The 17,727-nt window shown below is 41.8% G+C and overlaps 1 protein-coding gene across 7 annotated transcripts in view; it reads right to left on the reverse strand.

Moving 5' to 3' along the window:
- The window catches only part of ARVCF (ARVCF delta catenin family member), a 278,579-nt gene that overhangs the window by 144,087 nt on the left and 116,765 nt on the right, over positions 1-17,727 (reverse strand). The window contains exon 1 of one of the 7 annotated variants that reach the window (XM_031047774.2): positions 8,736-8,862. The exons of 5 other annotated variants lie outside the window; for them this stretch is intronic. Coding sequence is in view for 1 of the 2 variants with exons in the window: in XM_031047769.2 (XP_030903629.2) it covers positions 7,393-7,413 (21 nt within the window). In the remaining variant the exon portion in view is untranslated. Of the gene's footprint in view, positions 1-7,392; positions 7,619-8,735; positions 8,863-17,727 lie in introns of those variants that run through there. One more of the 7 variants, XM_031047769.2, reaches the window with a different exon arrangement.

Below are 17,727 nucleotides of genomic sequence, written 5' to 3' on the forward strand. Positions count from 1 at the left end.
GCACACCAAAAATACCAACTCAAGAGAAAACAACTAAGGCATGATAATGTACAAGCCAAGTGGCATTTAGGGGAAGTAATGAAACCATACTGCTTTCAAAGGTACCAGCACAGAAATAATCATTCTCTTTTCATTAAAGGCAACTCTTAATATCATTAGTTACTCTTAAAGAAAGCCTTCCAGCAATTCACAGGCAGATACTGTGAAAGCAATGAGAGTTTTACAATAGTAAGCAGCATCAACACATAGTTTATAAATAAAATCTACAATTTACAGAGTCAGTCTTTGCATTCACAGCATCTGGCGTTTAAGTTGAAGTCTTTAACAACCCAGGAAAAGAGTATTTATAACTGTTCTCTCATTAGAGCGGGATGAAAAATTATCTGAGGAAACGCTCTCTTTAAGCTTGTGAAAAACTGTATCTAGGATTCATCGGAGACTTAAAATGGCAGAGATCACCAAGAGAGCCCAGCTGGGCAACACTAGTCTCCCAAAACATATTGCTGGTTTTACAAATGAGCTGATAACCAATGTAATTGAGGCCAGGACCATAAAGCATCTGTTGGATTAAGTTTAAGTGGTAAAACATTCCTCCTAATTTAATGTGTATGAACAACAGACAATTATCCTGGTCACCACTGCTACCATTAGAAGGAAGGTTTAAGAACAAACCACTAACAGATGTCAGGAAGGTGACTGGGATTAAACGATGTACTTGGGAGAACACCAGCATGATCTGATGCAGAACCAGAGCAGCTGCTCTACAGAATTTATGGCACCCTGAGACAGTGGTGCCATGAAAGAGCTTCTCTCCACCATTCTAATTTAAAGAATTAGGGTATGGTGTACCAGTGATTAACAAGATTCAGGAAGGCGTTGATGAAGAAACCCAGTTACCTGCATGATTTCTTCCATAAATAATTAATCTCTTTCACTCAAACAATATAATTTGTTTTGCATTATTATAACACAGTACTGTGTGAAGTACAAGATTCAGTCTTGCATACCGGCTTCCTTACCAAACCTTTCTTCAAAGCTACTTGGAATTTAACATACTTTCAATAGCCTGTATTAAACTCCTTAATCAAATAACTCCATCTCATTCAAATGTGGAAAGCTCTCATCTCTGCATAGTGTGCTGGTATAAACACTGGTTTATGAATTTGCTAAATGCATTACAAGACCAGCCAGCAAGGCCCACACGCTGCCATGCCCGGAAGCCAAAAGGGCATTTATTCCTGTAACACTGAATTGTATCATCAAAACAGAGTGATGCAAATAGCTTCAGATGCAAAACTTGCTAAGAGAATTGGGAAAAGTTTACAATTCAAACAACAGAATAATCTGATCACACACACAGGAACCATCCATATCTCAGGGCTCTTCCAGCTCTAAACAATTTATGCTGTATATCTTTTATCAGCCCTTTAATGAATTTATAGACTTGCAAGTTGAAAAGTCTTCTGAACATTCCAGATGATTTTGATCAGTGTTACACTACACACATCCAGAGTAATCTTACTTAAATCATCTTCTCATCTCTTCTGTTTCTCAAAATACACGTATGTACAAATGCACACCAAAATATATGCTCTAGAGGATAAAAATATTCTCTCTCATTCTGGTTTCATTTCAGGCTTTCAGGAACATCTCTTTCTCTGAACATTACAATAGTCTGGCTGTGAAAGTTTCACTAAAAATAAAAATTTAGAGCTGTGCCAAGTGATTTAGCTTGTGGAGGCAGAAACTCCAAAGCTCAAAATGTCTCCAGGTTGACTTAGAACAGTTTTCACTTTATTTTTTGAATGCCAAAGAGAAGTGTTGTGGTGCTAAGGATAGATGTGTGGGATGAGCCAAAAGGGAAAACTCAGGCATTTCAATTTCCTGCTGTAAGCAGGTGTGGGCTTGACTCATCAAAGAGGCAGAGAACATCACTGAAATTAATGAATTTTCACATTACTGCAGCATACAGGGAGCACTGAGTCCATGGATTCACAACTCCTTCATAAGAGAGAAATCATCTTGCCCGCCCATTCGTAGATACAAGATTACTACTCCCCAGAGAAAGTGAAGATTTTAGCCTCTGCGTGCTCATCAGGCTTCTCTCAGGTACAGTTACAGTTGTTCACTGCTTAGGCATGCAGACAAATGAACAAAAAATTCCCAAAGGCTGGCCACAACCTGATGAGATCCATGAGACACAAAGGACACTGTGAAATCTAAAACTACCAAAGCCTGAGTTTCAGTTTTCCTTTTATCCAAGAATTTGAAATACGCTCTCTCTACTCTCAACATTTATTTCAGGAGCTCCTTTCACCCTTAAACCCCTCCTCTTACTATTTATTCCATGGCTGGAACACAGGGAGGAACCATCAGGTCCTCCACATCCTTAAAGGGAGAAACAAACCCAAAAGAAATCTACTAGAAAAATTCTATGTGCCATTTCTCACTAAAAGCAAAACCTTTCAACATAAACAAAGCATCACCTCTGCTATCCTAGCCTCACAACTAGCAAAGCTACTGCAATATTAATTTCTTTTTCTTACCTCCTGCAGCATAAACAACTCTGTGCAATATTATGAAAAATACAGAAGTGAGCATTAAATCACCTTTATGAAAAGAAGTTTCCCATTAACAGAAACTTCTTGGAAGACAGAGTTAAACAAAAGAAAGTTCCCATCCACCACCAATCCACATATGTATCCTTCACTTTTTCCAGCCATTTTTCCACAAAGTCATTGTTGGACCTGGCTGAGCTTTGCTGGACAACATTAGTCACATTGAAAACTACTGTTGTTTCAGTAGCATCCTCTAAAACATGAAGAATGGGGTCTCTGTAATGCTCTGCTCTGTCCTTAGGAAGATTTGACTGAACTAGATGTATGCAGAGCTCTCAAGCCAAGTCATTTGAGATAGGAAACCCCTGTACTGTGTTGTTTCACCAGCAAGAGCAGTTACATGAGATCCTACACACATGCTTCTGTTCATTCCTTACCCTTTTCCTTCTCCCACTAGCCTAGTTAACACAGAGCAGCTTCTCCTCCCAGTTTCATCCCCAGGAGGAAGATACAGCTCTTCCAAGGGCTTTAAACAGACTGGTTCAAGATGCCATTCCTCTTTAAGCTAGATCAATTCACTGGCCTTGACTACAGAATAGTCCCAAAAACATGCATTTACACAATGGAGAGGGCAGCCTGTTGCATAAATTGTGAAACCAAAAGCCAGCAGCAGCAAAGGATGAGATGGATGTCCCTAACCCCACGAAGCTGCAGCTCCCACCTCACACAGCCATAACCACAAATATTTCCAGAATGGAGAACAAGCAGTGGTGGAATCTGAAGCTTTATTTTCCTTAATTAAATCCATATTATCTTAGAAGTATTAACTCTGTGTCTCAGAGTGGTACCTTGGGAGGTGAGGGAAGGGAATAACACCTCCTTAAATTAGTGTAGGCATTTCAGGAGTTTTGGGGTGAGAAGAAGCAATAAGTGAAATATATTACGGTATGCTCCCTATACCTTGATGGCATACTTCAAATGAAACAGAAGCTTCTCACAAGTTTCCCTGCAGCATGTAGTTGTACAGTCTGCAGTCACGGAGGAAACTAACTTTGAGAAACTGAAAAGCACATGCAGGAACAGGTAAAGACACACTGAGAACATGCTAAAATCCTCATGTTCAGAGAAATGCTTTATTATTTAATACTCAAAAATAGACACACAAGTACTTTCCCTGCAGTGGCCCTGACCCTACCCCTACTGAAGTCAGAATCAAACCCTTAATTTAATGGTAGAAATGAATTAGAGCGAGACCAAATGTCTGCAAACAACTTTGTTAGGCATGTCCAGTCAGGGCAGTTTCAAATGTGACTGATTAAATGTTGAGGCTTCCCCCCCCCATTTTATCTTTCATAATGAGCATTTCTACATTATGAAAGACACTGAATGTACATGCATGGGGGGAGGGGGGGTTAATCCCACTTTTATTTTTAGTAACTGCAGTGTAACATAAGCACAAAATGCAGCCAGCCTGGTTTTGCCTGTAGACCAGCTCACCTCACGACCCTTGGGACAGGTGGTTAAGCAACACAGCCTCGGGAAGTGGAATCACTGGAATACTTTGCTTGGTATGTCTGTTGCTGTTACAAAGCTGTATACACACAGGCAGGCATTCAAACTGGACACTGTACACTCTCGAATCCCAACACCTCCAACAGCACTCTTAAAAGAGCACAGTTCTTGCAGCTGCATTTTCAGAAAGAGAACACTTCAATTCTCACACCCTACATGTCATATCCTGTTGCAGCTCTAGAGCATCCTAGTCACAGTCACACTGCGCAAGCCCCTCTACCAAGAGGTACCATCCCCACACCTGAGTTCCTGCACTCGGAGTTAAGCATGAATTGCCTGAAGAGTTACCATTTCCACCTTCCTGTAGGGAATTGCTGCCTCTGTGGAGGAGCTAGAGAAGGGAATGTGTGCCTCCACTCAGCTGCTCCAGTTTAACATCTCAGCAACTGAGTCCCAAAACACATTCCCTTTGCTCAGCTCTTCTACAGAGACCACAACTGCTGGCAAAGGGTTTACTTCAAGGAGCAGGGTAGACGGCTGCACCTTGACTCCAAAGCAGTAGAGTACCTCCAACCTCTGTTTCAGGTCTATTACATGTGAGAATCCATGGGTGAATCCATATGCAGATCCATGTCAAAAGGAAAGCTCCCTTCTTACTTGTTCTTTTTAGCACGACTTGCACAACTGTTTGGAAAATGATGATACTTTTGCATGCTGCACTCCATTAACATTTCTTCCATGAGATTTCCATCACTAGTACAGACCCATATCAAATATGTCAGCAAAGCATGAACCACTTTTGCATGCTGCCAGATCTAAGACTTCACTCTCTCTCACAATTGGATCTCTAGCAAAACGCTTCAGGGACCAAGTACTGAGTTACTTAGGTTGGTGCCTAAGGAATATTAGCATTAGTAAGAATTAGGAATGTTAGCAAAGTATTTTCTGAAGCAGGAATTACACAGAATTGAAGAGATTTTGGCTAAAGTCACTTTAAGTAATTCCTTTCTCCTTTATAACTTCATGGCCCTGAGGCAAGACAGATCAAAGCTGTATGTCATACAGTGACCAAACGTATTTTAACAGTTCCAGACTTCAAGATCCTTCTGAATTTCAGAACTCTATACTTAGTACTTACTTTAAGGCTACTGCAGAACATCAGGCTGCCGATATGCAGCACAAACTCCAGCAGCCTTCATCTCTCATCAGGAGGAACAGGAATGGCCAAGGGAGAACGCCAAGAAGGTGCCACCTGCCCTGTACCCTTATGGCTCCAAGAACAGGTTTTCAGACTTTCTTCTGGAGTGCATTGCACCTGCTTCCCAGCTACAATGCTGCTTTTGTGGCCCAGAACTGCAGGAAGCATGGCTATTCCCAGTAGAAGCTAAAAGCTTAGTTAGAAGTTACTCTTGGTTCTTTTTAATTAGATACAATGTCATACCTGTCTTTATCTAAATACACAAGGTCTTTAGTTAAGGTAGCAGAAGTCCATTCTAGTATCTCTCCATTATTTTCTGTATTAATCGTATAGACTTGCCATTCACCTCGAAGTCATTTATCCATTTGGCTTGGTTTTACTTAATTGTGATCATTAAAGCTAAAAGATTACTTTCTAGAGGCTCTGTAACTGCACAATAAATTTCTCTGACAACTTGTGGTTTAAAACTACTGCCTTTCATTAAGCAAAGTATTCTCTAATACTCTGCTGCAGTATCAGACTTGCAAAAAGGCCTTGGAATGAATCAAGAATCCTTGCTCCACCAGAAAAGAGAAAATATCTGTCTGATCCTCAACTATGACAGGCAGCATGAAAATTAAAGCCATGAGGTTTGGGGTTTTTTGTTGTTGTTTTGATATGGAAGAATTCAGGACTGAAATGCATGACCTGAAGTGATTAACTATAATCTTCCACTCTAGCTTCTCCTCCTATCAAAATCAAAAACCCAGAAGACAAGAATACTGTTCTGCACAGATCAAAAGACATTATACACCTCCTTTTTACAGTTACCATCCTAGTCTTACCTCCAGGCTCCTTCTTCTTTGAGAAAGAAAGAAAAAAAAAAAAAACCAACCAGAAAGTCAGATCCCAAAAATCAAAATCCCAAGGAAATGCTAACTGTATTGACCTAAAACTCAACTGGTACAGTAACTTCGGGTCAGATGGTATGAACACAACCACAGACACAATTGCAATCCTCCCTCCCTAAACAGCCCACAGGTAGCATGACACAGGTACCACACAACACCAGGTCACCTCCTGCAGGCAGGGCAGAGAGCACAGGGCCTGCCCACAGACAAAGACACACTCACTCCAGGGCCCAGCTGAACAGGCTGCTTGCCCCTCAAGGGAACCAACATCCTATTTGCATCAAGACATGATTCAGCCTTCTGTTACCAAGATGGACAAGTGGAACACAGCATGACTAAACCAAACTGAAGCACCTCTAGTAATTCCATTGCACTGTACCTTGCAAATTCATAGGTGGATTATCAGTGCTGGATTATCATTGCATTTGCTCACTCTAAAATGTTCTGGTTTAAATTTAAAAGGTAGAAAAGAAAAAGGAGGGTTAAGAAAAAGATAACATCCCATCCTAGTTTGAGAGGCAGCTATATCCTGCCACCACCTGAATTTATAGGGTTTCCTGAGGCTTCCAAGACAGATGGAGGAGGTTAACAAGGTAAGCACCTATAAATTACAGGAGTCTAAGCGATTTCTATTTATTTAAATCAAGTCTGCAAAAGCTTTACTCTGTAATGCCCAATGATACTCCAAGGTAAAGAGTAGTATTTGAAATTTTTTTGCACAAAAGCTTCAGGTCCATTATAATTACTAAGATCACAGGCAAGAGGACTCTTTGCTTAAGATAACATTTACAGAGGAAAACTGAAGTTATTTCTCTGGTATGTTCAACAATGAAATCAAAGAGAAAGCAAGGGAACACCGTATGGGAAAAGCAAACATTTAACACAAGCACAATAGCAAAGCTTTCGTTAAAAGTATTGTTTCTAGCTGTTCATGTCAGAGTTCCCCAGATTCACTGAGCAGAATGAGAAGGTCAATGAAAAACAACGGCTTGCTTTTTTTTTGGTGTTTCACCAGTTAAAACAACGGGGACAAAAGCAAGAGCTCTCTCGAATGCTCTGTTAGAAAGAGTAGCTCAGCTTTTGCGCTTAGTTCCCAGCTACAACCCCAACACACACGTAAACAAACCCTTCTAGCCCCTGACAGCGTTCTCCTTCCCGCACCGCCTGGACCACGGCACACACGGACGCGCAGGACCGCCGGAGCCGAAGGGAAGGACCCAAGTTCAGCACTAACCTGTTTGAGTTCCGCAGGCATCTATGCAAGGTGCCAGTCCTACAGTCCCTAGCAGTGAACACCTTCAGCTTCCTGCGAAACCTGCGCGGACCCAGCCTCCTGCTCCGGCCGCCTCCAGAGCCTCCTTCCTCCGCGAAGCTCGCTCGTTTTGTACCCCAGCCGGCAGCCCCGCCGCCCGAGAGCCCCTCAGCTGCCTCCCCACGGACAGAGCCCATCCAGGGAGCACAGCCCAATCAGCCAACGCCGCTCCGATGGCAGCACAGCCACCAACGGCGGCTCCCGCGGGGCCGCGTCCCTTTGCACCGGCTCCCCCCGCACTGCCCCAGCGCCGGGCGGCTCCGGCCCGGGGGGCGGAACTGCCGGGCAGCCGCAGCGGGCTGGGCCGCGGCCACGCCCGGCGCTCCGGGAGCCCCGGCGGGCTCCGTTTCCCGCCGGAGGGCAGCGGAGGAACCGGAGCACGGAGCCGAGCCCCAAGTGGAGCAGTGCGGCCAGGAACCCTCTGCCCGAGCTGGCCCCGCGCCCGGGGGTGCCCGCGCTTCCCAGCCCGCCCCGCTGGATCCTGGAGACAAAGAGGGAGAACGTGACTGCTGCCAGCCGCTCTCCACACGCTAACCTGCTACTGCCACCGAGGCAGAAAGCGCTTCAGGTACCGCCCGCGCTGGGAGCGCAGCTGCCTCGACAGGGAGGTCGAGCAGGAAAGCCCAGGAACGGAGAGCCTCTTCTCGCTTACTTTTTGTACTTCACTCGAGATTAATGCCATCCCTAACACACCAGCACCAGACAGAGAAAGACCATCTTCCATCACAGCCTCCTCCCTTTCCCATCTTACACAGATGCAGCCAAGCTTACGGCCCAAAGTACACCTGACCTCATTTTTTAAAACCATTCACCTGCCCACAAACCTGCCTCACATTCATTAGAAGATTGTCTTGACAAATTACTCATTACCAGAATGAATGCCAGATGTGCTACACCTTGCTTCCACCACACTGTGCAGCAGAACCTAGGACTTCACAGCATCATACAGCATGATTTTCACATCCATTTATTGCCAGTAAAGTGGAAGTGCCTAGATTTCCCATTCAGTCTTTGAACGGGGAGCCAGGCTGCAAACCTCTGTGTAATCCCTGGGAAGGAGAGCCTCCTGCCCTTCTTATTCTAGGATTTGACCCTTCTTCCTGCCCTTCCCAAGAAACTGCAGAAAGGGTTTGTAATTAATAAATATATTAAGACATCCAATCAATGAAGAAAAAAAAACCGAGGTAGGCTGGTGTAAACCAAGCTTAACTAAATCTGAAGACTTTTCCCCCTGGACCCACCACGGGGCAGGAGGAGATGCTTACCCAGCAATAGAACTACAGCTTTGCCCTTCAGGTGGAAGTAGTTACCCAGATCTGAGAGGCAGACAGCTGCATTCTCCCCCCAGTGCTAATAACCAGCACTGCTTGCAGTCACCAGCAGAGAGGGAATGGTGGTTTCCCCTCTTCTGTACTAGGTTTCTGCAGAAAACCAAAGCAATAAATAAATCCACCACTGTAACAGCTGGTGGCTGAACAATGGTAATTAGGGACTGAAAGCTACTGCCATCAAATTAGAGGCTACCCCTGAAAAACAGGGATAGTCAGAGACAGTGAGATCAGCTAGGAAGCAGCAAAGGTGCATTACCATTTAATCTTCTTTAATTATCAGAATAGGTACCTTTGCACAAAAGTGTCTTTTCATCTCAGCTTCAGGTTCCCTGAAAATTCTAAAACATGCTTCCAGTGTCAAAGTGATTAACATGGTAATTAGTATCAGTCCTACAAGATCAACATGAAAAGGTTGCATCTCCTATACTAACACCAAAGACCAGAAGGAATGTTTCAGAACTATTCTAGTTTCAGTCTTCCTACTGCCAATTTCAGCATCTCAGCTCAGTACCACAGCCAAGCCTTTGTATTTTAGGGGCAGAGAACAGGGCAGAACTATGTTACCCAGCTCTGATCCTAATTTGGTTAAAAGTAAATGCTATAAAAGTTGACGGTAGATACTCCACAGGTTTAGCTGAAGCAAGTTAGTTGTTTCACTGGAGAGAAAATATATGCTTTATCTATAGTGGAATAATTTAGAGGCAACTGGTAGTGGCTGTTGTTACATACTTAAAGGGCAGAGCAAAGCAAAAGGAACACATTCTGTATGAGTCTCCTGTACTTTTGTACTGCAGCCTCCCCCCCTTTCTCCTTGTCCAGCTTTTCTTCAGTTAACAAACTAAAATAGCTCAACTTCTGTTGAGGCCATGCTGGCATAGAAAAGTACCATTCAGTTTAGGCATGCACATGGATGTGTGCCAGACCTTTATACACTGTCAAAGAAAAAGACACTATAAAGTCTATATCCATAGGGCACCAGAGTAGCTACTCCTGCATGTGAAACAACACAACTGAAACCTTCCTGGGTGGACTTGCCAGCTCTTACACACATAAGAAAGTCTCTGAAGTTGTAAACCCACAGGTATTCGTGCAAGATCAGCATTGCTGAATTTTGAAGTTCCACCTTCTGGAGTCAGGTTGTTATTTAAAAACATCATTTTCCTTTCAAAAATACAATAGATGCTTGTGGGCCTGCTGGCTGGAGAATATTTTGACTCAAAGCCAAAGATTAAAAAAATACATCTTAAGTCCTCTTATTTCTCAGGCACTTGCAATATTTTACCAGCTGATAGAATGCTGAATGCTGAGATTTGGCAATGCTGAAGTAAAAGAACTAATTACCTAAATAAGAGTTATGGATTAGATCCCTAAGGTTACGCTGAACTTCCAAATTCTGGCAACGAACGCTCTATCCATTAGTATCAGACTGCTGACTGTATCACAACCTCCCCTTCTCCCACCCCCCTTTTTTTAAATGAACTTTAATTTCTTAATCTGTCACATTTTTCCCAGCTGCAAAAGCAGGGTGAAAACCTTTTTTCTTCTTACTGAGAAATTAAGAATTTATAAACAGGAAAGGACTGAATTCTCTGGAAAATGGAACAGAACAGTACAGTATCTGGGCCAAGCTCTCTTTTTAATTTCTCCCATTACCCTTAAAAAATTCTCCATCACTAGTGCTGCACTATAGATTGATCTGCTCTCAGAGGCAGTAAAAATGAAATGGTTTACAGCTCTGCCTGGAAACATAACATATGGCTTCAGCGATATGTAACTTCCATAAACCCACCAGAGCAGGAAGCCACAAGATGAATCAAGAATCCCAGCTAACCATACAGGCTAAAGCCCTATGGATCACCCATGGCAGGTCTCAGCATCCACACAGGTCACCCTGTATTCACACAGGTGCTTCCACACCAAGGCTGTCGGTCCATGAATTTCATGGATCAGATAAACAACTGAGAGATCTAGGGAGCAGTATACCATGATGTGTCAGTGTGCCCTACTGCAATGATTTTAATACAGACAAATGAAAACAGAATATACCAAGATACCTTTTGAAATATTTTCCAATTAATATTTCCATCATTTTTTAATATATCTAAAAAGTTACATGAGCCCTTTCAAAACATTCATTCTTGCTCCAAAAGGATGGTGTGACTCTAGTAGGGCATCAACATGGTTTAGGCAATCTTTTGGCTTTCATACTGCAAGGTTAGAAATGGAGAGGAAGCCAGACTGCCTCAATCAGAGGGCAGTTGTGTATAAATGCAGGATGATTTTGTGTGTCATCCTTGCGTAAGAATCCAGTATTAAAGAAGAGGTCTAAAGGATCACAAGGCTGAAGAACAATATGGCAAAGAGGAAGCAGACGCTTTCTGTAGAGGGACACCTTTAGGCATTTCAGTAAGTTCAGGGGATTTTCATTTATATACAAACACAGCTTCCATCTTGCTACATCTAATTATCAGTCAACTGCATTTCATCCAAGATGTCATATGACAGGATGAGAACAAGGACAATCTGGTGACAGCACTGCTTACATTACAAATAAAGGACAGAGGAGGCTGCATGTCACTGCATATAGGTCGCAGTCAAATGAATGACCTATGTTTCTTCCCAGCAGCTTCATTTAGATAAGAATCAACACATTTTACAGGGATAAAAATAGAAAAATCTCCTTCAGTTTAAAAAACATAAATTAAAATAGCATTACATTTATAACAGAATGACAACGGCAAGGGAAACAAATCAAACTTAAGGTTGGTACCGTGACTGTAATTTCATGCTGCAGTTATTAGAAGGGAAACAAAGACACTCAAACACAGGAGAGAAAGACCCAGCATCAACCATTTTTCATTTCTTAAATTTTGTTGTGGTTTTGGGATTTTCCACATCATTTGTGCTGTATTTCAAGCTGCACATTACAATCACTTGCTCAGAGGATACCAGTTTAACATGTCATTCTCTCATCCAAAGGGCAAAGATGTAGCTTGCCATTCTGTACTGGATTGATGGCTGGATGTACCATCAACCCATTCTTATGGTAATGACTATCTTCCTCAAATCAAAACCTGAAGCTGTTTTGGATTTTCTTCTGAAGAGAGAATTAAGGTGCCTGTATAAGAAATTTTATTCCAGAGCATGCTTCCTGTACTTGAAATACATATAAGGCTGCAGAAAGGAAGAAGATCTAACCAAGATGGGTTAGAGACACGGAGACTCTAGCTCTTTTCAACCTTTGACTACAGTAGTCTAAAAATGCCACTCTGCCAGCAGCTAAGGATACATTTTAGATCAAGTCCCTAAAATGAACTCTGACAGTATTCTGTAGCATTTCCGAGTCACCACAACTATAGTTTAAAAAATACTCTCTTCAGCCTGTAATTTGGTAGCTTAAAAACAGAAGCAGTTTGGGGTTTTGTCTGGGTTTTTTGGTTTTAATATATGTATCTATAAAGAGTAAATTGTGACATTTATTTAAATCAAAGTCTTTAATTAGAGCTCAGCCTCAGGCTGCCCATGGCCATCTTTGGCCATTCTGTTCTCAGTCACACTGATGACTTCAGTGAATTACTCCACACTGTGACAAAGCCAGCGAGAGACAGTTTGAACCACTAACAAGATGGCCTAAACTAGTGAAAGGCTTCATCATTTATCAATGTCATCGCAACACAAAACTCATTTTGGGCTTTTCCAGCCTTGGTTCATGAGAGTTTGCAGATACTGGAGACAGCTGAAAGGGAATAGCTGAAAATTTCTGGGTTTAATAGCCAGGTTGGACCTTTCAAGTCCAAAGCTCAGAGGGCTTCAGGGAAGAGGAAATTGTCTGGTTTTAAAGCTTCTGCAAAACATTCTTGTGGCCACATGTGGATCTGCAAGGGTAGAGGCTTACAAAGATCAACTGGCTCCTGTGCAATGCCTTGTAGGGATAAAGGTCTGCCTTGCCTGTATGCGTACGGATCAAGGCCTGTATTACTAACAAATTGTTTCATAAAATTGAGCGACACAGTGCAAAAAGGTTTTGTGAAGGTTTAAAATCTCCCTTCCTGAAGATCCCATGTGAACTCGAGTGTGCTTGGGAATTCAAATATAGGAGTATTAAAAACCTTAAAAAGCCAGTACAATTAATCCTGATCTGCTGAGATCTGAGCTGATAAATAAACAAGGAGCAGAACATGAAAAATAAATCACAGGTTTAAAACACAAGATGTTTTCATGTTAATTATCAAGAGGGAAATGTGGTGAATGTGACTAGAAAGCTGCTTCTTTAAAAACTCCTGTTAAACCTGATACAACTCTTTAATGTTTGCATTTGAATGCTCCTGTTTTCAGACATTTTTAATTGTTACTTGCAGTTACTGATCTTGCAACGCTCAGAGACATCATGCAAAGAACAACCTAGACACCCCTTTACTTAAGGTATACACAGCAAGTAGAGTTTATTTCTAATGTGTTTCTCTTATATGTACTTCTCAAAGGAGACATAGTTCTATTAGTAAAGTAATGTAAAATCATGGAAAAAAATATGATGAAACTGTAAATTTGTCATTAAATTAAATCATTTTAATTTAAAGCTGTCAGGGCTCAAGGTGTCATGGTTTGAGCATGTTTTGAGGGTGTTTTTGTTCAAGGTTTTTTCCAGCCAGGGGGAGTCTGGGAGGAAGGAGAGGCAGGACACCTGACCCAGGCTAGGCAATGAGGTATTCCATACCATAGCACGTGATGCCCAGGATGCATATTGGGAAAGAGAAGGCTGGAGGGGTGGGGCTCTGGAGAAAAATGGAGGAGGGAGCACATGGTGCTCGGCCGGGCAGGGTGGAGTGAGTTATGGGTCGGTGGCTGGTGGGGTGTTGTATTCTTTTCACTTGCTGTTTGCTGTATCATTATTATTTGTAGTAGTGAATGGCAGTAGGGGGCTTGTGTTATGCCTTAGCAATTAAACCGTTCTTATCTCAATCCGTGGGGGCTACATTCTTTGGATTCTCCTTCCTAACTCTCCGGGAGTTGGGGGACTTGGTTTAAACCACGACACAAGGCCAGAAAGGATAACACTTGTGGAAAATTACCCTTCCAAAATCTTGGCAAAGAAAGTAAGAAATTTCTTGCCTTTCAGTTGCTTCCAAAGCCTCACTCAACAAAAGTTCATAGAAAACAAAAGAAATTGAGATTTTCAAGGCAAATGAAACTGCAAAAGTATTTCTGAGATGCTCAGGGTAAACGTGGTCATTGCTTTGCACTATCATAATCCCTAGCACGAACCAGTTGCTGTCCTGCTGACAAACATTAGATGGCACTTTGGAATTTAGCAGTTACCATATAGAGTTGCAGAGCACATATTTCAGAGATGAAGTGTGAGACATGAAAGTGGGGTACTGTTGATGATAGAGAGAAAAGTGAGATTTCTGCAAAGGCACGTGAATACAGCTAAAAGATGTATTTCAACTTGCACATGTAAACTACAGAATAGTGGGTAATTAGATTTTGAATTAAGAAATCATTGTGTTGGAAGGAATAAAACATTCCCTCACCAGCAGAAGGGCAGTTTCTCAGTTGATGGGTTGTCTTTTTTGGTTTTTAATGAATTCTTTGGGATCTAGATTTTAAACTAGATTTGCTGATAACGTTTTACACAACAGTTTTCTCTAATAACGCACCAGATTGAGTGAATTCTGCTTCATGCCAACAGATCTGAGCCCCAAATAACTCTAATAACTGGGGCTTAGGTGCTTTGTGTATCAAATAAATCCCTTCTGAAAAGCACTGCACAGCTTCTAATGCAGCTGGTCAAAACTTAGTTGTTCCTCAAATTGATGCTAATATTCCCATTCACTTTTGTATCCATGTTTTTTAGCATGTAAGGCCTTAAATTAAGACTGAAGTTTAATCATAGGGGAGAAGCTGTAACAAGAAAAAGGAGAACCAGGAAAAAAATTCTCACAGGAATACTTACTGTCCACCTTGCAGAAGTTCTCATATGATATAGACTATAATGTCTGTTGCAGAGACTTTTTTTGTTAGCCTTCTGCTATCTCATTCCTCCTGCAGCAGCAGAAGCAGGTTCTAGGATTTCTTTTGGAATCTGGATAATCCCAGCACAGAGGCAAACAGGAGGAGCTCTCTGAACTCGCAGTGGTGCAACATGCCATGCTGTCACTTTGGAAAGTCTCTAATTGAAACAATTGCAGTAATTCCAAGACAGCTACTCCCCTGGCTAATCTTTGTAAGGTGCAGGCTGGCTTGGTCACCGTGTCTCAAGCCATCCGCAGTACTTTGGCCCTGAACATCAGTTCCCTGCTTCCAGTTTTCACTGTTGCTGAGGTATCAGCAAAAGATCCTGACTCTCACTGTAAACCAGGAGATGGGACAATGTCCATAAAAAAAAGCAGCAAAAGCTCCAACCTCCAAGCTAAACTCAAATGCTACAATCTCCAGCACAGCAGAAGCCAGGGACAGGATCACACCTCGTGCATGGGAAGCACGTCTCCCTGAAAAGTAGCTGAGTAACAGCTTCTGGTCCAGTTCCTAACTGTGCTGGGACTCACATGTACTGCAAATATCTCTCAGCTCACACTGAATTCTGATCTAAGAACTCATTTTCCCATGGGAATCATATTCCCAAATCTCCCCCCCACCTCCTTATCCCCTGGAACCTCTGAAGAGTTGCACATACGCAGAAGCTGAAATCTGACCCAGCTCATTCCTAGAAACTCAGTAAGACTTCTCTTAGGCACTGAATTTACAGGATCAGGCTGATGGCATAGCAGATGCGTTTATAACCAACCACACAGTGATTTGTGCAGCAGAACACAAGAGCTGAATTACAGTGCTGGGGAACTGAGATTAGGGGGCATGGCATGACTGACACCCAACCATACTGTACCCCTCAATCAGAACTTGCATCTCTATTGTTTTAGTTGGTTTCATAAAGGAATTAGAACTATGTCTACAAATGCTTTCAACATTTTGCAACCTGCTCAGTACTAGCAGCACATGCATGGGTTAAATACCAATGAGGTTTTTTTTCTTGGGTATTTGGCACTGTAACAGGAAATAGTGCTGTAACACCAGGAGCTGTCATGAACCTACAGCACTATTGTCTGTACCTGACCTTACCTGTAAGGCAAAAAAAACCCCAATTTTCCATGCTGTCAGTCCCTTGATATGAGCAGAAATACCTTATACAACAAAGGAAGCCAAGAGGCACTACAAACTAGAACTAATTACATAAAATTTTACACACAAAGATGGAACTGTGCTCAGTATGAGATAGGGTAGAGGTAAAAAGGTAAGCCAATGATTCAGTGCAGCTCAGAACCCATTTCTGCTTCTTCTCTGCGTATGTTCAAAGATATATACAATATGAATGCACCCATGTTCTTACTATCAAAGCTCTGGAAACAGTCTCTATATTCTAACAGCCTGCGCTATGTCAGTGTGGAGCAGAGAATCTTAAATGAAAGCAATGAAATACAGACAGAAGAGCTATTTCTGCCCAAGCTGTAAGAGAGGTGAACTTGATAGAAAAGCAAATTGAGATAATCCTCCTGTATTTTTTTAAATTCCCTCCATGTGTTCTGGTGAGCTTGAAAGTTCATTTTTCACTTGAAACTGATCCTCCATTCAAAAAATTGCCTTTTTTGGCAGAAGTCACAGGTTTCCCAGATTAACATAAAGACCAAAGACTATTATTGGTGCTTAATTAGGGCTACAAAATACCTGCCTAGAAGAATGGAAAAAGGAAAATGTGTTAGTTTTTAAACAGGTGTTACTTTTTGGGAACATGAGTTGAAATTAAGTGATCCCAATTGTAACCATGAGAATATTCTGCAGCTTTTTTCCATTACTGATTTTCCTTGAGCAGCTACAATCACATTTGCAAAATGAAGAAAAATAAGATTTTAATAGGTCTGTTGATGACTGACATTCCAGGATGGCTTTTTGGGCTATCATTTGTTGGTGGAGGATTTGCAGGTCTTTTTTGGCAAGGGTTTTAATAGGAAAAAACCCAAACTCAAGCAACAGTGTGTGATTACTTTTAAATTTCTTCGTTTCCACATATGCATCTGCCTTCCTTTCAACTCTGTTTTGTTAGTATCCTGGTTTAACACAAAGTTAGGGCAGATTTGCACCAAAATTGCATATCAGTTTATCGAAACACATGGTCAAGCATATGTCAGACCTGGAGAAACACATGAAAAAAGTTCTTACCAGTTCTAAATGTAGACAATAATTAAACACAATAGGCAACTTTGAGCCTGTGCTTATTACCATACCTCTTAGCAAATGATAATGACCTCAGCGACAGAAGACTGACTCAAAAGGCTCATCACTTTTTTTGTTTTTTCCTGATTTGCATTTAAACAATTTATTATTGTGTGTATTTCCTTAGTTCAGAAGCAACCACTTTGCATTGCTCTAACTCCATCACTTGGAAGATGGCCACGTATAAAGGGAGACAACCCACAGATAGGACTTACACAAGATGTATTTGCTACAGTGTAATCTACCATACTGGGCATCACACAAATTATATTCCTCCAGTTTAAAGAACAGAGAGAAAAAATGAAAACCTCCAGATGTGCAGTGAAAGAGTTAAGCCAGTATGAAATGACTGTAGGGCAGACTTCAGTGAATCATTCATAAGCCCTTATAAATGGCACAATCACAAGCCCTATTTCAGAGAAGTCTGACTCAGTCACATCCAAGGCACCAAATTATTGTGCACAGTATTACAAAAGGTACAAACAAGCTCAGTTCTGCCTGCAACACCATATTCATGCCATGTTAAATCTACTGCAGTTGCACAATCATGCACAAGGCTGGCTTGTAAAGTGACAAGTGAGCAGTCTGTATAATAATGTATATCACTAGGTGTAATAGTTACATAAATATGAGATATTAAGCTATATCCATCGATATCACA

Source organism: Melopsittacus undulatus, chromosome 12 (assembly GCF_012275295.1).
Source record: "Melopsittacus undulatus isolate bMelUnd1 chromosome 12, bMelUnd1.mat.Z, whole genome shotgun sequence".
NCBI classification, from domain to species: domain Eukaryota; kingdom Metazoa; phylum Chordata; class Aves; order Psittaciformes; family Psittaculidae; genus Melopsittacus; species Melopsittacus undulatus.